The sequence below is a fragment of the Parus major genome, chromosome 1 (genome assembly GCF_001522545.3).
Source record: "Parus major isolate Abel chromosome 1, Parus_major1.1, whole genome shotgun sequence".
NCBI lineage: Eukaryota > Metazoa > Chordata > Aves > Passeriformes > Paridae > Parus > Parus major.
The window spans coordinates 16,378,134-16,403,837 of NC_031768.1; the positions used below are offsets into that span (position 1 = coordinate 16,378,134).

General features: G+C 37.3%; 2 protein-coding genes across 6 annotated transcripts in view; one reads left to right on the forward strand and one right to left on the reverse strand.

Moving 5' to 3' along the window:
• Nucleotides 1-4,026: 4,026 nt before the first annotated feature.
• On the reverse strand, nt 4,027-22,142 carry SYAP1 (synapse associated protein 1). 2 transcript variants are annotated; one of them, XM_015633984.3, is made up of 9 exons: nt 21,893-22,139; nt 18,596-18,714; nt 16,230-16,296; nt 14,794-14,867; nt 14,347-14,486; nt 12,639-12,784; nt 8,711-8,769; nt 7,604-7,751; nt 4,027-6,067 (listed from the first exon to the last, which is right to left on the reverse strand). In XM_015633984.3, the coding sequence occupies exons 1-9, from the start codon at nt 22,089-22,091 to the stop codon at nt 5,940-5,942; spliced, it is 1,080 nt and encodes a 359-aa protein (XP_015489470.1). In that variant the 5' UTR covers nt 22,092-22,139; the 3' UTR covers nt 4,027-5,939. The 2 variants fall into 2 exon arrangements, with proteins under 2 accessions (XP_015489470.1, XP_015489478.1); XM_015633992.3 differs by lacking the exons at nt 7,604-7,751; nt 8,711-8,769 and having other exon boundaries at nt 21,893-22,142.
• A 164-nt stretch (nt 22,143-22,306) lies between these two features.
• CTPS2 (CTP synthase 2) overlaps nt 22,307-25,704 on the forward strand; it is a 60,593-nt gene continuing 57,195 nt past the window's right edge. The window contains exons 1-2 of one of the 4 annotated variants that reach the window (XM_015638379.3): nt 22,307-22,528; nt 23,940-24,145. In XM_015638379.3, the coding sequence (XP_015493865.1) occupies nt 23,980-24,145 (166 nt within the window). In that variant the 5' untranslated portion in view covers nt 22,307-22,528; nt 23,940-23,979. The remainder of the gene's footprint in view (nt 22,529-23,939; nt 24,146-25,704) is intronic. The other 3 variants (XM_033512482.1, XM_015638364.3, XM_015638372.3) reach the window with 3 other exon arrangements.

The window sequence follows — 25,704 nt, forward strand, 5'->3', positions numbered from 1 at the left end:
TTAGACACCACATACCTGTTCAACACAACCCCAGAAAAAACATTTTCCACATGTTTGGTTAGTGTGCCAGTGGATACTCGGCCAATTCCAAAAGAAATTGATGAAGTCATGCAAGGTACATTCACAGGATCATCCACATGGGATCTTTGGTCCCCAGTAGATGGTGGGTACCTTACCTTCCCAAGGCATCTCTTGAACCACAAGTGTTGGAGATACTTGGCTTTGTAAAAATGGCCTTTTGTGCTGAATTTAATTATACAGGAAAAAAATCAAGCTTTGGTTAAAGATGTTTCTCCTTATCCCACTGAATACAAAAATCAGACTTTTTGGTGTAGTCATACCTCTCTAGTTCAGTCTTCATTTAATAATATTTCTTTTCAATTACCACGGGGAATGTTTTTCATTTGTGGAGATAGAGTTTGGCTGGCTATCCCACCACACATCATAGGTGGATCATGTAGCATTGAGAAATATACTCTGCTAACACCCAATGTAAATATGTCTAAGAAACACAGAGATAAAAGGTCTACCAATCAATATAAGCCAGACTGCAATGATGATTTTGGAGTCATATAAAAATGTTCTCAGCATCTATTTTTTTACCACAATTTAATTCAGCAGTGGCACTAAATTGGATCGATGAGGGTGTTGGCTGGGTAAGGAGTTCAATTCTATCTCCCTTGCACTGGATGATATGCTAACTCATGTCAACAGTGTTAGACATGCAACTTTGCAAAACAGGGCTGCAACTGATTTTCTTTTATTAGCATGTGGACATGGATGTGAAGATTCTGAAGGAATGTGTTGTATGAATCTATCTGATGGATAGATAGATTCAGAGTCTAGCCATAAAAGCATACAGCAACTCAAGAAAGGAGTGTCAAAGATTACAGTTGATGATAGAACTTGGTTAGATGGCCTGTTTGGAATTTAACATCATGAATGAAAAAAAATTTAAAAATGGGTCTATACATTTTAGTCATCATAATAATTGTGCTAATCATGGTGCCTTGTTTTCTCCAATGCATTAGACAAATGATTAATAAAGCTATTAAGGGAATCTACATGGTTCAAAGAGGGCGAGATGCTGGAATGCATGAAATATGAGCTTCTCTGAGTCCCTCAGAGAGAGGAAAAAATGCAGGGGTTGAATTAAAGCCTTTAGAGAAACTAAAATATATTAAACCACATAGATATGAAGTCAGAGTGTAAGTTTTAGTTTTAAGTAGAAATACATTTCAAGTGCCTTAAGAGACTAGTAAAAAGCTAGTAAAAAGCCCTAAAGCCTAGTTTGAAATTCAGTAGTGCTACACTTTACAGAATTAACTTAGGTCTAGACATAATGAAAACATAGCTTGCATTTCCAGATAGAATAAATAGTATTATTCACTTACACAGATAATGCTCTATATGTAAATTTTAGGTAAAACTGATGCTACTTTTGTATATTAAGAATTAAGCTTAGATTGACGTATAAAAAATGTTTTAGAATCATCTTTTCAGTTGATTGGATGATTTATGAATATAATCCCCTGTATTGAGGTGAAAGAGGAATCACACAGAAAGAAGAAACTGCCACAACTGCTTCTGAACCCAAACCATCGTGACTTCATGCCAGGAAACTGCTCAGAATGTCAGGACTTATGCCAGAAAGCTTTTAGCACGGACTTTAATACTCTGAACTCTTTGCCTTTGGGGCTGATGGATTCATACAATAAACAACTTTACAGCAACCAACAACTGCTCATGTCTCTTTGAGACCCAAGACCCACCACGAAAAACTCGACACAAAGCCATGTCTTTTGATATTTTTGTAGAAATTGTTGTTTTCTCCAACAGTTACCTGTAACATACACAAAGAAAATATAGCAAGAAATTGACTTACTTGCCATTTTCTTAAAAAAAAAAATTTAGAATGATGATCTGACACACACAAAGCATCCAATGTTTAAAACAAAAGAGCATTGAAAATTATTATTTTGGAAGGAAAATCTACTAATGGGTAATGCTATTTAAGGCTAGGCTACTGTACTGCTGTTACAGATCTATTAGTCAGCACTTAGTAAGACATGAGTGTCAGGCCAGGGAATACATCTTGTGTACTTCTGCTGAATTGAAACCCCAACCATCATCAGGGTGCTAAACAGTATTGTTTTTTACCTTTTTTCTTTATATATTATCTGTATTCTATACACATATATTTGTAGCTTTGTAGCTTCTTATTGTAGCTTAGCTTCAGCATTTTCCTAGGCAGGAAGACAAAAAAAATTCTAGAACCCCTATGCTATCTTGGTTCTCCTTAGAAACCAAGGTTGAAACAAGCTTTTCAAGACACATTTTTGTAAACAGGGCCTGGTCCCCACTGCAGGTGGGGAGAATTTAGAAGGTACTAGAACTGTGGGGATTACTCCACCAGGCATGTTGCTAAGTGCAGGGCTCTTGTCAGATATGCCAATTTGCAAAATGTGTAAAAATTGTACATATGTCACACAGGGTATGCATCTTCCACCTAACAAGCTGTGCACCTGAGGATCCTTATAAACAAGTACCCCTTTTTATCACCCTGTGTCTGGCTCATATTTTTATGACCACAGAAAATTGCATCAATGGTACAAACACATGCTTGACACAGTCCCAGGACTGAGGGCCCAATGCAGCTGCCACTGCTTGGCAGTGCACAGAGAAGTAACCAGACACACTGTGCTCCTTCCTGTGCAATAGATACTGCAAAGTAAAACTGAGTAATATGTCAGTGGCCAACAGTTCAAGGATGCATCTCCCAGTTCAGCAACAGGCTCCTGCACATAGGGTTATTCTTTAAATGCATGAGGTTAAAATTGACATCCTGCACTTCAGTACTACATACATCACCCCACTGACCCACCAAGATCATCAAAGAGCAAGTTAAAACTAAAAGAATTAAAAGTTTACTAGAAAATTCAGGAAACGGAAAGCTTTGATTAACTTTGCTAACAGATCATCTAGAAGTGGTCAAATCAAAATGTAGAGGAACTTTTCACTACACTTTTCTTATTCCTGGATTTTACAAACTTTCCTCTTCCTCCAGATAGTTTATTGAATTTTAAAAATTTCATATAGGTATTAACTAATACGGACTTGAATTATGAACTAATAGCTGAAGATGATTTTTCAGTGCACAGAGTAAGTGGAGATGTTGGTATCTCAGAGCTATTCTAAGCTAACCTACATAATTCCTGGGTGATCTTTGCCCCATTTCCCAAAAGCTAAAAAGCCTGCAAGTTTATCTTCTAATAAAATTTGTTAACTATCTTTTGATTTGTTGTTTACTTCTTCTCAATGTTTTGAACATCTGTACTTTTTGTTGCACTGTATCCACAGGATGATGCTATTTACATTCATTTTTAGTTTCTTTTTGTCACTGATTTTGTGGCACTGTTTTGCTGGATTTTAGCATTTGCACCATCCCAGTGCTTGGAACGATGCTGATAAGAAAAGACCAGCACACTTGCATATGTAATATACTATTATGACACATTTGGGTACAAAGGCATGCAAAATTCAGCATGAACGTGAAGAGGTCTACCTGTACTCCTGTCATGTGGCAAGTTGAATGCAGAAACTTTCCCTCTTCCCATACACAATAAGAACTGATAGGCACTTGTAGCACCTAACTAAATGAAAGGCATAGGCCAGGCCTGAAAACTGCAGGACTGTGGAGAATTTGCCCAAGTTTTTCAGCTTAAAACCAGATACCCAGATTTGAAAATATTAAAGTGATTTTTGATAAGAGACTTTAAATATCAGAGCTCAAGTCAGATTCAGCCTTGCTACATTATTGTATTTTTAAATGCAAATTTAAGCAGTGGGTTTTTTTCTTTTATTTTATAGATATACTTGCTTTTCACAAAAAGGGAAAAATGAAAATTTTATATGAAGGAACCATCTTTTATGAGAAATGGAATTTAGTATCTATGACCTCTATATAGGTTATGCTTACATGAAAAGAAAAACGAGGTTTGATGTACAAGCCCCATGCAAATAAGGCCATCATACATCATACTTGAGTACGTTAGGAATGATCAGGCTTATTTTTAAGAAAGTGGACTTTTGGAACAGCGATTTTGGAGCTCTCAGTCATCCAGGGAATATTTGCCACCATCAGAATAGAACTACCCATCTTTTTAGAAGGCATCACATCAAACTGCACAGTAGACAGATTCTAATATCTCCAGCTTAAATCTACAGCAGCTGTATTTGTCAAGAGTAACCATCGAGCTGTGAATAGTCTTATTTTTATAAGCATAACAGATTTAACTTTTGTTGTCTTTAATTAATCCCAGATATAAAAAGCTCCTTAAGTACCTCTTACTTACCGTGACTTACCTCACATCTGTTAACTAAGTGAAAAACACAATAAAAATATAAATTGTGCTTAAAATGGTTTGCAGTTGAGAAAGAGTATGGCAATAAACTAATTTGAGAAGCCAAATGTATGCAGGTTTAAAACAATTGCTTTTCCATAATGAGAAATAGAGAACTTTCTGTCCAAGTTGCTAATGGAGACCATTTAAAATAGTCCTTTCTTACAGTAACAGCACTGTACTCAGCTCTTTTCATTTCCCACAGGATGAATATTGACTGAGTAATTACAGCTACAATCTCTTTAGTCTCTTTACAAAAGTTTTCTGCAGAATTATGTCATTAAGACAGAGCTTACTACATGTAAGATGGCTATAATTCAATTGTGCTTAATGGCTCCAACCTACTCAATGTTACCCATTTTCCTTTGTATTTGGAATTTCATGAATATTTTGTCATAGAAGTTTATCAAACAGACGACAAACAGAACATAAAATTTTCATTTATCTATATATAAAGGAACTGACTTGATGGTATAACCACAGGAAACATCCAGATACCTATGAAGAATCAAAAACCTTTTAGAGAAAAACCCTCTGTTTTTAAATTTAAATTCTATGTCTTAAGCACTGTAAAAAAGTGTATTTTTAAAATATGTATCTGAAGCATATTTACTCCTCACTGTCCCCCCTCCAAATAAATGAGCCAATTTTATACATATTTACACTATTTAATAAAGATGTCCAAACCAGTGAAAGTTTTTACATAAATGTTTCAGCACTTAAAATAAGAAGAAATATTTAATTTGCTCTCAGCTTATACAGTAAAATTAAATGGAAACATAACAGCCTTCTGCAGAAAGAATGCATTAAACCATTACTCTCTGTGAGGAAAGGCAGTATCTCAATATGATTAACAACCCCAAATTTAATTCAAACAGTTGCTAATTCTACCCTAACTTAAATGCTTAAATGTTTGCTGCTTGACTGATAAATAATCAGCTTCTTTTGGAGTCTGCATTAGTATGTTTTACCAAATCCTTGAAAGTTATTTGATAGGGTTTTCTATAAATTCTTTGGCTACATACATCAAAAAAGTTAAATACATGTGGAATCTACCAACTACAAGTACCTTAAAAATAGTACACATTTACAGATTATACAGGGATCAGAGTGCAAATGTCAAGAGAGAATTGTTGTCAAGGACTAAGTTACTTACAACATCCATTTTTGCATCCCAAACAGAAGGCTGGGAAGAGGGGAAAAAAAAAGCGATTCTTAGATTTAGAAATCTCTTTGAAGAGCTTCTTGATCACCTAAAAATGCCTCAAACTGAACCACTGCTTCATGTATTAATGTTATCTCTTTTAATTATAACCTGCAGTATCTACCTCCTCTTTTTTTCTTTTGAAGAATATAGAAGTTCAGAAACTGCTCATATAAAGAACAGAAATACTGGTTGTATTCCCATATGGAATTATAACAACTTTAGGATTATTTTATGTCTTCTGAAGATACTTTTGTAAGCAAGATATGAAAGCATAAATCCATGTCAGTCCTCTGAAAGAGCTTTGGGTTATAGTGATTTTGTGAAAATGCTTAATTTTCTTCTTGCAGCATTTCTTCTATTTCTTTATCCCAGTTTTCATCACGCTTTTCTGATTCTGTCACCACCTCATACTCTTGAAGCTCTTGCTGTAATTCCTTTTCCCAATCAGCAGTTTCTTCTAAAAGAGACAAATTATGTGCAAGAATGAAATGGATTATATTGAATGTTACTTATTTATATAAAACTAGATGAATTTGCACTGAATCTCTCTCACATCCCCTAAACTTTATGGACTATTCTCTTTAGAATCAAAAGGAACTTCAGAAATTTCACCATCTTACTGATTACAAGTAAGAATTAATATAGAAGGCTATATTCCTATATGCATACTATAATAAAGACATAAAGAGCAAGTACACAGCTGAGTCATTATGAGTGTCACGTTGCAAGGTAATTTTCTACAATCTTTCACTCTACTATCAACTGAATCTCCCTTTGCAATTCTAAATCTCCATTAAAAAAATGAAGTTTGTAAAAGTGTGGATATATGGTTATGGAAAAAAGAAATCAAGATCACATACTGAAGCTAGTTTAAAACAAAGAAGGAAGTACTCTCCTCACTGTCTTTTGTAGTTAGGCAAGCTCACTTAATCAGGGTTAAAGGTAGTAATATTTCATACTTCAGGGCAAAAAATGAGTCAGAAGGCATTCTTGTGTTGTTAATCTCTGTTTTAATTAGCTCTACCTATCATAGGCAAGAGTGTGGGGGAGGAGATGGGCGTTTGATGTGTTACACGTTGGTTGGTTGCTCAGCCTAGATAGGAAGGTACGCAATTCCAGAGTCCAACTCAGTCCAGCCAGCTGAGATTTCTCTGAACAAGTAACACATTAATGACCTATTGAAACACTTTCATCATAGAACTAGATGTAAGAAATTGATACTACTCATTACAATTCCTGAAGCTTGGCTTTGTATTGGACAGAAAAAAAATAAATCAGAAAACAATGATTCAAAATCCAAAGCACATTCTAAGAAAATTCTGCAAATTTTGTGATAAGCATCTACATATTCAAGTGTTGTCATAGTAAATGATGTATGGCTCAGAGTCACATCATCACAGACTGTTTTTATGCTCTTTACACTGATATTAGCTCTTCTGAATTATTTAATTAATATCCACTTAATTTCTTATCATCATTCTCAGAACTATTTGTTAAATTTTAACTGTTCCAAATGCCTGTAAACCTTTATAGGCAGAGACCTCTTCAAGCTCATAGTCTGGTACAAATGTTGCCTTTTTAGCTGGTACCAAAAGAAGAAAACAGACCCTGACTTTCAAATACTATACTTTACCTACAAGGATGTAAATCAAAGGAAACAATTAATATGCAGAAGAACCTATGAAAGAGAAAGGAGATAAAAAGAAAAAAATACCCCACACTCACTTTCATAAAAGAGCGACCTAAAACTCTTAGGTTCTTCGGATTTAAACTACTCACAGTTAACATTCTGTATAAGATGTGGATTGACCATGGAGAAAATTATCATTAATTTCTGCAATATCTCATTGAAGTTTGTTTCATACACTTTGGAAAAAATGGTCACAGATCTACTTTTCTAAATAGAATTACAACTTATTTTTTTTTTTTTTAAATAAACCTGTCTTAGAACTGCTCCGTGTAAGAAACAGGTAATAGGTAATAGTAGCTTTACCTTCTACTACTGAAGTCTCTTCTTTTTTTTTGTCTAGCACTAGTTGTTCCATTTCTTTTCTTAGATCTTCCTGATTCAGATTACAGGTATCAAAAGCATCACTCACAAATTCTGATACACCTGGACTTGTAGAAATCTCTTCCTCATCCTGCAACAAGACACTTTAGTATAAACTTATCCAGACAGGGTAAAACAAGCCACCAATATACTTCCACTCATATGACTGCTTTTAATAGAGTTGACAAAACCCATTACTCTCACAACATTTTTCTTTATTGGCTACTTTTCCTTAAGAGTATTTTTGTACCAACAAAATTGTTACATAGCTATACTGAAAATTATCTGCTTTACATTCTAGGCTGTCTTTTTGTGCTCTCTTAACAACTTTAATTCCTAGTTTGTAATCTTCAGAAACAATAACAAACTCCTGTGTAGTTTAGAACAGGACCTAAATATTAAAAATTTGACCACAATTCAGTAATAGTTTTCTACACCAAAGTAAGATTAAGAATGGCTACTCTTTGGAAATTTTTGCCTGCTGCATATTATTGGCAAGTGAACGCACAGCTCTGCTTCTGCCAAGAGTGTTCTCTGGCACCAATTTTACAATCCAGAAATGAACTTGGGTCATTATGTGTCTAAAGTAAAGGTTTTTGCAGTACCAAACAAAAGTGAAATAAAACAAGTGTTGCTATTGCAATACATCATTTAGATTTTCTATACTTCAGCCTGACCACAGCTTGAAGAGGTGGACAGAACATGGCACACAAATATATTTTTATGAAGGTACTGCTAGTGTCTCAATGCAATGCTAACCTTCTACTCCAAACATTTTGGAAATTTCACTCTTGACAGTAAAATCACATCATAATGTGCAGGATACTAAGGAAAACATTCTTCACATAAACTTCTGTTTCTGCTACTGAAAATGAGTTTCAAGATTATATGCTAAAAATTAATATCACAGCAAAACAGCAGCAGGTTAGGACTGTCAGATACTATATTATTATGGTTTCATAGCAGAACTTACTCAAAAGGATGCATAATTACTTATTAAGGAACAGCTCCACATACTAAATCCCACATAAAATATAACAGCATTTTTACCTCTTGTGATTTTATTTGAGGCTTTATTGTAACAGGTGGTGTTTTTGGCCGTACTGTTTCTATCAAGGGAAAAAAAAGGTAGATAACATTTAAATATATAATTAAATATAATAATAATTAAAAAATATAATTTGCACAGCTATTAAATATACAAGTAAATATTGTATTTTAAGGAATCTTTGTGGCCAAAGGTTGAATTTAGCCACAGGTGAACCATTTTTAAAAACAAATAGAAATAAATTTCTGTTGTTAATTAAGACAGACTTAGCAAGCCATTTCCTCTTTATGGCTCCAAACTTAATAGACAGGACCCCTCTGACCCTCAAAATGACATCCCAAGATCTTTACAGCTACAAATGTATACACTTAGTCTGCAATCTGGTCACTGTCTATTACAGAAGTTCTCAAACTCCCCTGGCTAGGTGCTACTGCTGGCATGGGTGCCAGTCAGCTCTTGAGCAGACCAGACTGCACATGTACTATGCACACCCCCAAGGGCACATGAGAACAGTGTTCTGCAGCCTTGCCCTTCACACAGGCAATGGGAGTCACTGAGAAACAAACCCTAGGAGCTGGTCTCAATTTCCTAAGAAAACTCGCTGTGCATTCTCTATTTAGAGCATGGTGCTAGGAAGACAACAATTGTTTACAAGGAAGGTTAGATCTTTTCCCTTGCAGGTAAAGGAACATCCCAGCTTTCTTCCTCATGCAACATCCAAGGAGTCACAGTGAAGAGCCAGGTGGCTGCAAGAACAACATACAGGGGCTGTGGTAGTGGTGGAGTGCTTGCTTAGCAGTTCTTTTTGCTTAAACATGCAAAGCAGCTCTGAGCTTGCAGCTCTTCTTCCTACAGGGCGCCAGGTGGATCCTTCCTGCTAACTCAGCAATTTCTGATTTTTTTTTGTGTTTAATTTTTTAAATTAAGGTCAGTTTTAATTAAAATCATTCCCTAATTGGTAGCTGTCACTGCTTTCATAGCTCATCTACCCAATGCCCACTGCTCTGTCCCATCTTCCCTCTTCCTTCCACTTTCCTATGCCCAGAGGATCTCTTACTGCACCCAACACTGCAGCCAAAGAGGCTCCAGCATTCCCTGCTTGGGGAAGCTGCAGGACGTGGCAGTAACTCTGCTGTGCAAGAGAGCTGCCTCAGGCCCCACCTGCTGCTCTTGTGCAGATGGGACACAGCTGCTGGGCCATGCCCCAGTCAGGTGTGACTGACCTACCCTTAGCATCATTCTGGACCTACTGGCCTGGCATCTCTCCCACTCCTCCTGCATTGTGCTCTCATCCCAAGGTGACTTAGTTCCTGACTACAGAGCTACTAATGCCTAGAAAAGGGCTAGAACTTGGCATTTTGTTATAAATCTTACATAGCCTTTACACTAGAATGTGGAATGTCTTCCATTTTTCTTTTCTCTTTTCCTTTCCATCAACCACTCTCATTTAACTTAATGAAAAGAGCAGCTAAGGAGGAGACAGAGAAATGGAAGGCTAACAATTCTATTTTACAGACACAGCTTTAAGAAGAAACCCTGAACACTATGAATGACTACACTAATAGGCAATTACTTCCAGTTTTAGCCTCCAATTAGGGAATCCAACTTTCAAAAAGGTTACTTAAACCAAAAATAACATATACGATTCAGAGCTTCCCAAATCTATCCAATTTATGAGTCAAACAAAACATGAATTTACTACTGTCTGGTACATGTTTCTTTGCCATTACAGAACATGCAGTCAGTAAATCTATCTGCATATCCCACACTGGTGTTTTGAACTATACAAGAGCTGCAATAGGGCAAAAGACAGTAGTCTTTTTTTGAAAATGAAGTTATGTTTTGTTTTAGTCACAATGGGAATTTTACTAGAATCCAGCAACTTTCACTTTAACTGAATGGTACTTTCCAAGGGCTTGGATAACTCAAACATAACATTTTTGTTGTTCAACAGGATCAGATGCCATCTCTCCTGCAAAGTTGAGACACTTCAGTTAGAAGAACCATAGTTTTGGGACAGTGAAGAACTGAATAAAAGTTGTGGGAATTGGTGCCTCTTGGTGTACAGTATATTCTGGAGTAGCCTGTCCTGTCAGCATTGCTTGTATGGCAATGCTGACACGACAGGCTACTACAGAATCTACTCAGAGAAAAATACTTCTTCCACTGTAGATGGGGACCTTGCCTAGGCTGACACAGGCACACTCCAAACAAATCTAGGAGAAGCATGACACAAACTGACAAAGGCACATATGCAACATGGAAGCCCAGCTTTGTAATTCTATCTGTAGCCTCCCCTTCACCCCAAAGTTCAGCTGCCCATCCAAGGAGCAAAAGCCCAGCTGAGTAATCTCAGCTCAGACTGTGTAAAAGATTACTAAACTGTGCAAAAGACCTGTGAAAAAGTCTGTTAAAAGAATAAGAAAGGTGTCTCAAGAGGAAAAATACTGATATGGAAAGATACTATATTCAAAAAGGAGGAAAAATAAGTTAACCTGGCAGTGATCAGCTGACTGTCAGGCCAGCAGTGTCAACAGGACATAAGTATTAGTGGATTTCATGGATGGCAATTAATCTATACTGGGGATATAAGAACCATTCCAAGGTACAGCAAAGGCTTTTTCCTTCTGCTCAGCGCCTACCCAGCCTGCCAAGATCCTTCAGGTGTCTTACCAGCAGTGGTGAGTGCACCTAGGTTAAGCTAAGAGTTAATGAGCAATGGGTATCTTTTGTGTTTCTGCCAGTAACTAACTGCTTTATACTCTTTAAGCCTCAGATACTTCTGCTTGCAGAATCTGTTAGGGTGTAAAGAGGTTCAGTGGTTCGTAAGAGGGTCAGGTCAGTAAGAACCACTTGTAGAAACTGATCAATGTAACTGAAGACACATTTGCTGAAGCAGCTTTTTCATCTCAAGACTGAATCCCAGGTAACCACGTGATCCCCATTTTTTCTGTTTCCACAATACATTATGGGCATTTCCACACCCTGCACTCCTCCACAGTAGTTCTAACCCCGTACCACTCACTAACTTCTGTTTGGTGAGAATGATGAGAAAAAGCCAAGAGCAAACCATATTCCAGCTGGCTAGTACCTGTTGTCTGAGCAAGTGAACCAAGGGAATCTCCTACTTCTGTCTGAAAAGTAAAAAATCACACCTATGACCACTGATGGTCATGAGCTGTCATAAGCCAAGTACAACATTTCTCCTCTTGAGATTTCCTCTCTTCTGACAAAGTTGGCTGAAACTGGAAAACAGCTTAATAGCGCCAGGAGCCTCCTCCTCCCTGATCTACACAAAGACACCAAGTATGATGAGAGAAGCCCTGATTTAATAGGCAATCCAGGATAAAAAAGTGATGGTATCTGATTTATACAGTGAGCATTTGTTGATGCCTAAAGATTTTTAGCTTTTTAAATATATTTGTAGCTTTGTACATTTTTAATATATAGGTGCATATTTTCTAGCACTTTCTCACACTTTAGAACAGTAGTTACCCTTTCTCACATATTATGACACATTCTTAAAATTCTGTTTGGTCTTATTTCCAAGAAAAAGTGTTTCTAACAAGGACATTCTGTTTTGCATTAACACCTGGGCTGAAATAATAGATACTTTGTAGATATAAGAAGTTATAGGGCTATGAATCCCTGGAGGGGCTCCAATGGGCAGATCCAAGGGTGGGTTACTAGGGCAACTGCTCTCCTATTGAATGTACTTGCTAGACATGGTAATTAATTAAACTTTAAAAAATTGTGAAAATTTGATGCTGCATATGCATATAAGTATTACATGTGCAACTGAAAGCTTTCATTAAAAGACTGCTCTATATGTTACCAATTTTAATATTGTTTGGAAAGCTTTTCTTCTGATTTTAGACAACAGCATGACAATAAGTTAATGAACTGGGTTAAAACAAATGTTTCCCATACCTTTCAGTTCACTAGCCTCTTCTCTGCTTTTGCTCTCTTCCTTTCCTGCTGCTTGCTGTTGAGCTGCAAGCGCGGTGAGTTGTGCAGACTGTTTAATTAGGGACACCCTGTAGAAGTAATTTCTCCAGAACACTTCCTCCTTTACACTAGAGAGAACAAACAAATTTTGATTACTGCATTTAGAATATGGTTCCTTTAGCCATCTAGCAGTGAAATAAAATTAAATATGCAGAGAGGAGGAGTAGGCATAGCTGATATTTAAGTAAAAACTTAAAAAAGAAATTTGTGACATTAACACATACTAAAAAGTCCATAATTTTAAAAGTTCCTGATCTTTCACAAGACATTTGCAATTGACTTGAACCTACAATAGTAATGTTATAACTCAAGAAAAAGCATACAGCAATACATGGTAAGGAAAAAAAATACGATGCTCTTCCATCTCTCCTGACAAACTATGTAAGCAAACCCAACAAGACAAACAACCCCATTCTCTTCCCCTCTAAGCCAAACACTCTATCACTGTCAAACTATAATTGTCTACATCTTCCCTAGACATCAGGTGGAACTGGAACATGTGTGGTGGCAGAAGCCATTCCTAGATTGCAGCAGTACTATTTCACTATCTGCACATCTTTCAGCATGTCCACAGAACCTTTAGTAACCAGAAACTGCCATCTTGGAAATGACCAGCTCCAAGGAGAGTACCCCCTGCCTCAGGTAACATTTCCCTCTGAAATTCCTCTAGCAAGAAAGAAGAGAACCAACTTTAAACCACAGGCAACAGACTGCAGAAATGGCAAGATCTGTGGGGAGGAACTTGTGTAGGTTAAGAAAGAATGAAATTACCTTCACACCTCTTCATGCAAACAGTGACCACTGAGACTAAGAACAGGCAACAAACATATTAAGCAATGTGGCAGGAAAGGCAAGGATAGCATGGCCAGAGGCTCAAGACAGAGCATCAGAGAATATGGGCAGATCTTCAGAACTGAACCAAGAAGAAGGTAAACAGAATGAGGAGCTGGGTAGGTTCATAAAAGGAGGAGATTTAAGACAGAAGATGTCACAAGGAAAGATTTTCTTTCCATTTTCATCCTTAGACAAGGAGACTAATGTTGGGAACTCCCACTAAAATAGAAAGTTGAGGTGTGAAACAAGCATTAGGAACGGAGTCTGGGACTGGACAGGGAATAACAGCTTCAGAATAAAGCTCTGCAACACAGACTTTTTGCCATTTCCTATCCAAATCCAGTTTTTCTTGCTTGCATTGCTGCTTTTTTGTGACACATTCTATTACCATTTCTCCAGAGGCAGTCTCTGACTATCTGTAATCACCTTTTTGGGATGTCAGTTACACCTACAGATCTGAACACTTTTATTGTTGCCTTTACCTTTCTTTGGAGAAAAAAAATAATTTAATTTAGCACAGTGGACATGGAAATACTGAGAGCCTCCCCCATACTTTAATCATTATTATCACAGGTCATTATTAGTTCTGTCTCACAGATATACTCCTTACCTCAAACTGCTAAACTGCAATGCACATGGCAATACTCTATGTGTTAGACACTAGCACATAAAAATATATGTAGACATTGAAAAAACATAAAGAATCAAAGGAAATGAAAAGAACAAGGAGTAATTTATGAGTATTTACAGACACATTGAAAGCATGATGATACAGTTACCAGCAGAAATTACTTACTGTTTGGGAACAAGGTCAAACCTCATCCTATTGAGAAGCTCATCTTCCTGTAACATCACCAGTGCAACAGGGTACATTTGATCAAAGTCAAAATGAAACTGCACACCTGCTGGAGGATCCCGCAGAAAATTCCGTTTATCCTTTGAAGAACATATTTATGGCCATTAAATGATATCAGAAAAAGGACACACCATATTTCACACACAAGAGCAGCAAAGCAATCTATGAAGTCTTTATAAAAAATAAAAACTGTACTGAGGATCTGCTTCGGTTCAAATTGAAACTGATAGAACTATTTACTCTTGCACATGATTTGTGTGGTGACAGACATATTAAAAGTATCTTGAAAACACATAATTAAAAAAAAAAAAGGACTTAAAAAAAACCCCAGTAGTTTTAATTTCTCCAAGAGAAAATTTCAAACCTTACAGGAAGTGAAATACTCACTGCTGATAAGGCCAGTATTTGTTGTTGAATTGTCTCTTCTTCATTGCTATCTACCCAGGGAGGCACTGCTGCTTCTAGTATTGAAAAGAGGAAGATAACTGCATTTATATTACTTGAAAAAAACCCAATCCAAATAACAGACCTTACCATAATATAACTGACACATAAAGTGTTACAAAAGTAAGCAGTTACACCAGTAGGCCAAGTCATTGTGTCTTTTTCCTAAACTAAGTCCATGGTGTAATAGAGAAGCCCTAAGAATGGATCTTCGTTTATCTGAGGTAAAGAAGTAATAATCAAATAGTTGCTGATCCCTGTTATTGTAAAAATAAAATTGTGGGGATTTCTTTGCAGCATGCAACCGTCAGAATTTGCTGCCTCTTAGTTTTGCTACTGAAGTAGTGCTGTATAACTAATTAAATTGCCTGCAAATGGTATTTCCAGATCCACTTTAAATGTGTAAACTTTGTCTAAATTAAGCTTGAGAAGTAACTTACACCCAGAAGACACCAATTCTTTAACTATGGAGAAAACTGTTATAAATTGGTTATGAATTACAACATGTTACACACTGAGTAAGCCTACTCCAGTTCAGCTGGTTTGTATTGTTATGCAGATACTTTCAAAATAGTTCTTTGGGCTGTATAGAGAGTAAAATAAACTATTATAGATGTATAGATATTTATCAATCTCTTCACTATCAATGCAAATTCAGCCTACACAGACAACATGATGCACCTGTAGCAGATAAATAATTCTTGTGCCCTTAAACTAGTAACACTTATTTGCCTGTGCAACTGTGCAAGATCTTTCACCCAGATGGATCCACATCAGATGCTGATATTTCTTTCAGTCAGGCCATCTGTTATCCCCCTTTGGCCAATCCAGCTATCTATTTTCATGGAGCTTTTAAAAATACATTAAGAGAATCCCAAGTTTACTAATAGACAAAAAGACAGAAATACAGGCAACACAATCCCATAAGCAATCTTCCAAGAAGAAATCAGATGCACATACTAACTACAAACACCATTAAATTTTTTATCATTATCCATTTAAAACTGGTATATTTTAAAGATTAACAGAGTGACTACTTACTCAAACTGTCAAAAATTATTGCATTCAGGTAACACATTAAATAAGATAAAAGATGAAACACAATATGAGAAAACAACTTCGCTAGCATGGTGATCTTTGAGTTTATTTCACAAAGCAGAATTTGGTTAAAAAGCAAATCTAAACCAACTACATAACTTAACAGTAACCTCACTTAAAAATAAAATCTTCCTATATCACCATATGCATTAAGTTCTGTCATAATGTATTTCATTAAATAGTGTTTTGATAGATCAGTTTTAGACATAGCTCAATTATCCAGCTTTCAGCAAGGTTTCACTTATGTTATGATAGACATCATCAAAAAAAGCATACATTACCTGATTTTTTGTTTTGCTGCTCTTGGACAAATTTCTTCTGTTCCTTCTGAAAGTCTCCAATAATTGTCTAAAATAAAAATTAGGGAACCACAATTAAAAAAAAGATTAAAATTCACTCTTCCTGTTTTATGTTCAGTCAGAATGTGCTTTCAAATACAGTGCATATTCTTATATCCGTAGTGGCCCTTCCTGTAAGTTAAAGGTGTTTCATGTCAATCATACACTTCCTTTTATTGAAACATTTGATTTTGCATTTAAAACTATTGTGTATGTTTTCAAAATTATATTTATAGTTTTATTAAGTTCAGGGGACAAGGAAAAAAAGATGGAAAATCTTAGCTGATAATTTGAACACTGGCATTCTATGCATATCCACTTACTGTCTCACTGCATCAAATACAGACTATGCAGACTGTTTAGACTTATTTAAACATGTTTTTAAAGCACTAACACTTAGCCTTAAAGAAGCTTCAAGAGTTGCCTAAGAAATACATTCATTGAAAAAACAGGACTTTCAAAATTGTAAAGTTGGATTTCAGAACACCTGCTTTGCTGAAAGAAAATAACTTTTCCATTTATGTTGTTGACAAATTTTCACTTAGAAAATCATATTTAGAAATATTCTATATTAAATTTAGAATTAAAAAAATGAAGAATGGTCTCATAATTTGGAATGCCATAATCTAGAAGTAAGAATGCAAGTGTTCTGTGGTTGAAAGCAGAGGCAAAAAAGATGAAGTTAGAAATGAATACTTAAACCACTCACAAAATACAACTTTTATGCAGTGAGGTCTATGGATTAACAAGTTGCCAAAATGCACAGAAGTCTTCAAGCTAAATCTTGATAAATTGCTATACTTTGTTTTCCTTCAGTGACCCAGAATTTCAGTTTAAGATTACTATCAGTGAGAGAACTACAGTAGTGTCAGTTATGCAAACAGATTATTGTGGTTCCTTATGGTTTAAAGTTTTATTATTTTTTTCTACTTATGGAATTAAAAAAAAAATTATATGGTATAAGAAGAAAGCCTTATGATGATACAGATATAATTCTCCTCTATGTAATACTGATTAATCAAATCAGAGAATTCATATTACTCTAAGACATTTACTGAAAAAAGAAAACGGTATTTGAGGCATAAATATGCTATTTTATACTTACAAAATATGGTACTTAGCTACAGTTTCTTAGGTGCATTATTATTAGTGTATTATATTAACAAATACCCTTGTTACTTGACTTTTCCTTTCTAATGTAGATCAAAATTACATTAGACTCTGATGTTACTGTAGAAGGAAGCAGATCTCTGCTATTATTATACAGCCAACTGTCAATGAAATCTGAAGACAAAATGTAAAATGTGATCATAATAGAAATTAATTTGATGTCATTTGATGATTCATTTGGAAAATAACACAAACATTAATTATATCAAGAAGTAGACTTCTATTGCATTAAAAAAATAAAAAGGCAATGCTGTAGTTCTGTGGGAGGGCTGTCCGAGAGGCAGGAGCAGGAAAAGGGGTTTGCCTGTGTCAGACACTCCTGGATGCAGAGTCCTACTACAGTTGGGATGGTTTTGATCAGCTCCCTTTCCTTTCACTTCCCTTCCCTTCCAAGATACTCCCAATAACAAACACAGAACATTTAATGGCACTTATTGCTGCCTTTTTCTTTTTTTCTTTTCCTTCTGTAAAGTTTGTGGCTTACAGCACTGGAAGAACACTTGTTGGCACAAGTTAAGCAACTGGAGCTGACAGGAAGAGAGGACAAGAGCAGCATGTCAGGGTCAGGGTGGGGAAAAAGCCAGGACAATAACAAGGTACTGTTTCATTAGCTCACTGGTTCTTAAGAAACTGTACCTGTATACCCCTAGGGTCCTAGGATGCAATATGTACAATGCCAAGCTAATTCCGACCTTTGCACAGAGGTGCTTTTCTTTAAGCAAGCTACCACATTAATTTTTCCAACTAAATAAGCTGTGGGGCAAAAAAGAAACCAGTCCACACATCTTGGGACAGACATTCCCCAGCTGCCTTTCTCAAATTTTTCCAGCCCTTCCACCTACATCAGCATTTTTCATATTTTCTTCTGATCTTTCTCCAGCATATCAACATCCTGAGGGAAGTGAAGAAACACAGGTGCAGCACTGATAAAAACAGGGTGACCATTGTTTTGGCAACTCTACCATGAATAAACATTTCAGTCATATCATTCATCATGACAAGAGATGCACAGTATCTCTTGAAAGACAGTATCTAAAGATAACATACAGAAAGAAATGTTACCAAATGCCAGATTTGCCACATGTTGTAACAACAGTAAGGAACAGATCTTCCAGATCAACTGTCTAGAAACAAATTACCTTATCGATGATACTGTCAATTTTTCCTTCTTCTACAGACTTCTTTATAGTCTGTGCTGTTTCAGCAACAGACTCAGATATCTTTTTTGTAGCAGCAGAGGCAAAATTGAAGAGGTAACCTATCATAGACAAAAAAAGAAAGACCCGAGAATAGATTTCTTTACGTTCAGTTCTCTTTCTACATTTATTTTTCCTTCTCTTTAGACATTTGGATACCTACTTAAAAATTTTTTTCAAAATAACTTAACCTGGCTTCTGGCCTACAAAAAAACCCTAAAATTCTATTTATCCTTTTCTAGTTTATATTCTTTAATGATGATGATGATCACAATTTTCTGTAAATCAAATATTTATACATGAACCTTGTTTACTAAATCAAACATTGGTAATGATCCTCTAAATACTCCTTTCCAATCAATCTTCTGAAGCAATGTGTCTTTCCTGATTTCATGTAAGTATTTTGGATACATTAAGCCATAAAGTAACTTAGCCACAGTATTAACACAGAATTATATTTTTTAAGAAAATCAATATGCACAATAAAGTTTTATAAACCGAGGCAGAAAATCCATGAAATATTTCAGGCATGTAACACCTCCTTCAAAAGTCTTAGCACAGAAGCTTGCTCTTGATGTTTGTCCTTGTCTATCTTGCACTGTCCTCCTCTCTTTAGCTCCATGAAAAGCACTCATTTTTCAGAGCCATATTTTCTGACAATATTCAGTGTCAGAACAGCAATGAAAAATATTCTCAAAGACTCACATTCTTTGTATTAGTAGTGCTGAAGTGAAGAGAGGTGGCAGAGAAAGAACTACACACACAAAGTATCTGCACTGTATTATTCTATTTTAATTAAGGAGAACAAACTTGCAAGCTTATAGACAAGTGATTTTAAAACACTGGTACTATTTCTCAGATGGCATGATGTCACAGGCACTTAATTGTATCTCAATAGTTGCATTATGACTATGGTATCTCAGTTCCAGTACATACATTGTGTCAGTGCCACAGTAAGTAAAATAAATGCAGAGGGATCTAGATAGATTGGAACATTTAGGCAAACATCAATGGCATGAAATTTAACAAGAATAAATACTTGATTCTGCACATGGGATGAATATAAATTGGAAGAGGAGTGTCTGGAGAGCAGCCCTGCAAAATGGGGGTGCTGCTTGGTAGTCAGCTCAATAGGAGTCACGTATTTCAGTTATTCCAGAAAATCACCTCTGACTTCTGTAAAGAGGGTTGTCAAAAAAACCAACCAACCAACCACCCCAAAAACAAACAAATAAACAAAACTCCACCAAAACACAGCACTTCTGTTTCAAACAAAAGACCACTTCTCAAGAACTCTAAAAAAATCCTGTTTCCCTATGGGTTAGAAATGTAAAAACTTATAATGAAAAAAATAAAATAATAAAAAAAAGTTCCTTTAACACATGGTTGTTAGCAACTGGTATAATGAGTTACTTTGGAACACTGATATCACCTTTTGGAAAGCTGACTACACTCTGTGCTGGATAAAATGTTCTCTTGTTATGATATCACCAAATCAATACCAAAATATGCTGAGGTCTAGCCAAGCCCTAAGACAGTTTTTTATATGTAACTTTCGCTTACAAGTCACAGAATGGTGGTAACCAAACATCATCCTTCAAGTAGTTACTAGCACCTTTTATATCTGTTATCAGACTATATAACCCATCACATGATTCAGGACAAGAAAAAGGTTAAGTTCCATGTTTTAGATATAGACACATAAATTATTCCCCTTATGAGAGAGTAGAGGAAGCAGCAACCTACTGGACTGCTCACTCCTCACCAGCTTTTATTGACTGTTTCATGTATCCCTGGAAACTCTCACATACGCAATTGTTTTAGGTGCAAAAGTGCAGAGACATTTGCTGTCTGGAGTGACATTCTGGCATTATTGCACAAAGTGGTTTTGGCCAGTCCTGGAACCATGGTGAAGAGCAAAATGCTTTTTATTTCCAATTAGGGCAAATATATTGTTTTGAACTAAGGTACTTATAAAACTGCAGAAAGGGTGGTATTTAGCCTTAGAAAAATAGGATTAGTGGTGGAAAACAACACTTTCAAATTACTAAGAAATTAATCTTCCATCTTACAAGTCCATACCTGTATTAAAAATATGTATCTAGCAATATTTCTATTATTAGTTCACTTTGGCGAAATGCTCATAATTTCAGCATGATAATGAACAAAAAAATAATGTCTATAGGGCTTGTTTTACCAGTAAAATTCTTTATGTGCCAGGGGAACCTTTTTACACAGCTATCCAAGCTGTTGGCCATGCAGAGGTTTCTAGGATTATGTGTTAAAACAAGAAAGGGTGTAAAAATGTGTAACAACAAGAAAGCAAGCAAGGAAGCCTCTCCACCACAATCTACTCTCGTGTAACAGACAATGGACCCACTTACCACTAAACCAAATTTTCACTTACAGAGCAAATTATGGGGCAGATCTTTATATTAATAATAATCAATACTTATTCTTTCCCTGCAACTCAGAGTCCTTTTGCCTTCCTGAACAATCAGAACAATTTGTAGATTAGAACAATCAGAGCAATCAGTAGATTAGAATCAATATACCACAACTAGACAGATACTTGACTGAAGTACACAGACCAAACTGCTGCAGTTCAGGTTGCCCAAGAAAACGCACAGTAAAGAACCAGCTCAGATTAATCTCAGGTGATCAGATCTCAGATAATACTGATCCAGAATTTCAGAGCATCAATTTTAAAAAACCCCAAACCTCTTTTTAAAAAAAGCTTTAGTAATGAGTATAGGTCTGTACTATGGATTAATTTTATCCAAAAATTCACTACAGTAAAGCAGGAATTTTATTTATAGCAAATTACAGCTTTGTCTCATTCCTGGCAGCGTTCAAGGCCAGGCTGGATGTGGCTTCAAGCCTGGTCTAGCAAAAAGTGCCCCTGCGCATGGCAGGGGCGTCGGAATGAGATTATCTTCAAGGTCCTTTCCAACCCAAACCCTTCTGTGATTCTAAGAATGCAAACATGTTCAACAAAATCATCAAACCCCATTATTTTCCTATGAAAAAAAATCACAAACGCCCACAGCATTCCACGAAGTAGATTATTCTACGCAGACAGATCTATTCTCTCCACAGAGACTTCCTCCCCTAGTGCCAACAGAACAGATACTTAAGAAACGCTGCTCCTTTAAAAACAGCTCCGAAAGATGCGATAAGCGAAAGGCACATTTGCACCCTCAGCTCATATTTGAAAGCCGGCAGCCCCGGGACACTCACTGCCGAACCCCTTGGCCTGGCTGAGCAGCGCCTCCGAGTCCCCCTGCAGCTCGCCCTGCTCCTGTCCGGCCGACCCCGCCTCTTCCTCCTCCTCCTGGTCCTGCTCCCGCTCCGCGGGGCCGCTGCTCTTGCCGGCGGGCAGCAGCTGCTCCTCGCCCGCCCGCTCCAGCCCCAGCCAGCTGCCCAGGCCGCGCAACATGGCTCAGGGGCGGCGGCCGCGCTGGGGCCGCGCCGGCGCCGCTGCGGAAACCCGGGCGCCGTGCGCGCGGCTTCCGCGTGCGCCACTTCCGCCGCCAGCGCCGCGGGAAGGGCGGGCCCGGGCGGAGCGGCCGCGCGGCGGCACCTGTGGGGGTGTCCCCGGCGAGGGGGGTGTCCTCGGCGAGGGGGGTGTCCCCGGCGAGGGGGGTGTCCCCAACGGGGGAGTGTCCCCAGCGAGGTGGGGTGTCCCCAGCGGGGGCGGCCCCGGTCCCCGCTGCCGGCGCTGCGCTAGGAGGCGCGTTACCTGCAGGGGCTGTGCCCCCCGGGCAGGCGCCGCCCCCGCCCCGCCGGCGGAGCCTCGGGCTCGGTTCTCCCGCGGCGGGCTCTCCTCGTTTGCGCTGCCGGGCTCTGGTCGGAGCGGCCGCCTTTCACAGCTCCGTAAGTCAGAGGCCTCTCCCTGCAGCGCCCCGAGCGCTCCCGCGGTGCGGCGCGTTTGGGGTGACACAAATCTGTGCTGCAGGTGACAGCTCCTGTAGATAAGGCTGGACAGAGTATTCCGTGTGCCATGTCCCAGCAAAATGATTTCTTCCAGTATTCGCTTTCAGCTCTCCCTCCCCTAACTCTTATTTCCTTCATCTTTTACGAGTGAATTTCCAGACCACCTGCAGCTCTCTACCTATTTCAAATAAATGCGTTTCCTGAAGCTGCTGGGATATCGCTGTTTTTGCTGAAGTCACAGCAAAGTTTTAATTTTGGTTTCTGTAAGCAAGATTTACGAGTTCTAAAGTGGCGTGTACTCAAGATGTATACCGTTGTTGAAATTACCCCCCCTGTTTTCCTGAAAAGAGCTTTGGAAATGGCTTAGATGTTCATGATGTTAATGTTGACAACTAAGTTGGCTGAGCTCTGAAGGAATAGTCTAAACAGAGATAGGGTCCAAGTCTTAAAATCTTTTCTATTAAAAAAAATCGTATGTTAAAATTAAATAACAGGGAAAAGTTTAACCCTGATGTTCCTTTTTCTCCTGACTTAAATTCATTTAATGGTTATTGTTGTCCTTTTGGTCATATTGATAAGCAAACAGTTTATTAATTCCTAATAACAGAAATGTGAGAGTGTTCCTAACAAACACTGTTACATTTCAGAACTCAGTCTCCTGAAGATCCACGCCTTATTTATATTACTTCAGTATAATAAAAAGAGTTAAAATGTTCATTGACTATCTGCTGCTTCATACCAACAGCTGAAGAACCACGCTGCTTTGATTTATACTGAGGGCCATTAGATGATGTGCTGTTGCATGTTGTTTTGGGTGAATTGGGTATTGAAGTAAGGAAAGATTTTCTTGGCCCTAGAGTTCTTGCTCTATGATGAGCCATGCTGTCACTGTTCAGAAATTGTTCCATGATTAGCCTCCATAGCCACCTGAATGGAATCAGAATTTGTTTACAGATGAGGTATGTGTTATCTTGTCTCAGATGGGTGGAAAAAATGTAGCTTGTAGCTGATGAACACTGGTACCTTTGTTTGCTAAAATATAAATGGTAAAAAGTTTTTGTAGTTATTTTATGGATGGGTCACCCATCACTCCTTTCTGTGTAGAACTGTAAATTAATACCTTGGCTCTGTGTGTTGATTAGCCTCATCAGGACCTGTTTAGGTGAATCTGTTTATCTTACATACTGGTTTTAAACCTGGGAGAGGTGAATCCTGCTCCCAGATTCCAAAGTGGTCATTTTTATTGTGTGTTGCTGAAGGTCATTTAAGTATAGATTCTTTGCAAATTGAGTCTCTGATCTTCCCAGACATGAATTTAACGTTCACCAGATGTACATCTCTCTTGGTTTAGATTTCCAGCTCAAGGTCTGTGCACGTGTGCTGATTTTCCAATGAAGTACATCCTAGTGACTGGTGGTGTCATCTCAGGCATTGGCAAAGGGATCATTGCAAGCAGCATTGGCACCATTCTGAAATCATGTGGTCTACGTGTCACTGCAATCAAAATTGATCCTTACATAAACATAGATGCTGGAACCTTTTCACCGTATGAACATGGTATGGAGATCAGTGCTGTTCCCTTTCCCATAAACATTCGTATTTACAATTATGTGTTCTGGTTTTATTTTTTATTTAAGAAACAGTAGTGAGTGTTTACAAGTTGTTTTATCATTACTTTGAAAGTCTGTTGCTTACTCTGTGTTCTCAAGGACACTGTGTGCTCTAAGTTAAGAAACAGAATCAAGTTTTTTTTGAAGATACTGTTATGAGCAGAAGCTTCCTTTCTCTAAAATACCACTGCACTGGGAAAATCCTAGCCTGGGTCAGTTATTGCTATCTTCAGTTCAACTTGATTAAAAACCCCTTTTAAATAGTGCTATAAAACTTACTTGAAACTTAAGTCCTTAACAGTTACTTGAGAATGCTGTTCTGGGTATTAGTGCCTTCTAATATAAGTACTTTCATGAGAGTTAGCTTAAATTCTCATTTAGTAAAAAAAATCTGGTCAAAAACATTAGTGAAGCTTAGAGAACCTGCTAATGCTATGATTTTAAAGTAGATGCATAATTTGATTGATTGGTTCTCTAAGCCACATTGGTTGTATTGACTGTTGCTGATGAGTTAGAAGGCATTTTATTCATAATGTTTAATTTTCCTTCTACTGTGTGGCTTGTTACTTGTACATTTATTAAAAACTGGTTTTCCAAGTACCTTCAGCCAGTAGACATTTCTAATTATTTTTATGTTTTTGGATTTTATTTGCTTACTTTTAATTCACACCAAGATTTTTGGAACTGAAGATAAATATGTGTCTCTCCTTAACTGAAAAAACACTACTTTGCTTTTTAAGTAGAGGAAGAGCAGAGCACATCAGACCTCTCTTAAAAAGAGTTTTTTTTTGCAGTAAAAAATTTACTGCACTTTAATGAGCACATGTGCTTCTGCTTAAGTAGTTGGGTGGGTCATACAACTTCTGTGATTGCTTGAGATTGTGAGGATATATTCCTTGCCTGGACCAGGTACAGGAGAGGTGGAATATTATGGCATGGAATTCTTTTTTTTTCTGAAAATTTTCTTACTGCTTGTGAAGAAACATTGGCTTGCTACATAGTACATGGAAGTTACATGAGCCAGAATGGCAAGCCTCCTTCATTAACATTTGGACAGAAATATGATTGATATGATTAATTCAGTGTTTTCCAGTAAACATTAGACTTTTTAATAATACTTTTTGAATTCTTTTATTTCAAGGCCTGCTTAAGAGAAATGTTGATTCCATTCGACTTCTTGGCAGAAATGATGATTTAGAGGATGATTTATGTATAAATATATATGATGATATACATATATGATGATTTAATACATACAGAGGAATTATTAAGTGCCCACAGAATCAGGAATAATTCTTCCACTCTGTTTTACACATTGGAGTGATTTGTTAGGCAATTCATGGAAGTGGAGTGCTGTACTTTGGTAAGATATATATACATTTCTGTAGTCCACTTCTTATTTTTTGCTGCATTAGTCACATAACTTGTTTTGCCATTGATTTATTGGGTCATGGCAGAATATTTACAGTTTTTCTGAAGAGCTTTCCAGCCTTACCTCAAGATCTA

Coding starts and splice junctions, on each gene's coding strand:
- SYAP1 (XM_015633984.3), bottom strand. CDS start 22,091: ATGTTGCGCGGCCTGGGCAGCTGGCTGGGGCTGGAGCGGGCGGGCGAG. Junction 14,868..16,229: donor GCAGCAAAACAAAAAATCAG/GTAATGTATGCT, acceptor TTTCAATACTAG/AAGCAGCAGTGCCTCCCTGG. Junction 14,487..14,793: donor AAATACTGGCCTTATCAGCA/GTGAGTATTTCA, acceptor TGTTCTTCAAAG/GATAAACGGAATTTTCTGCG.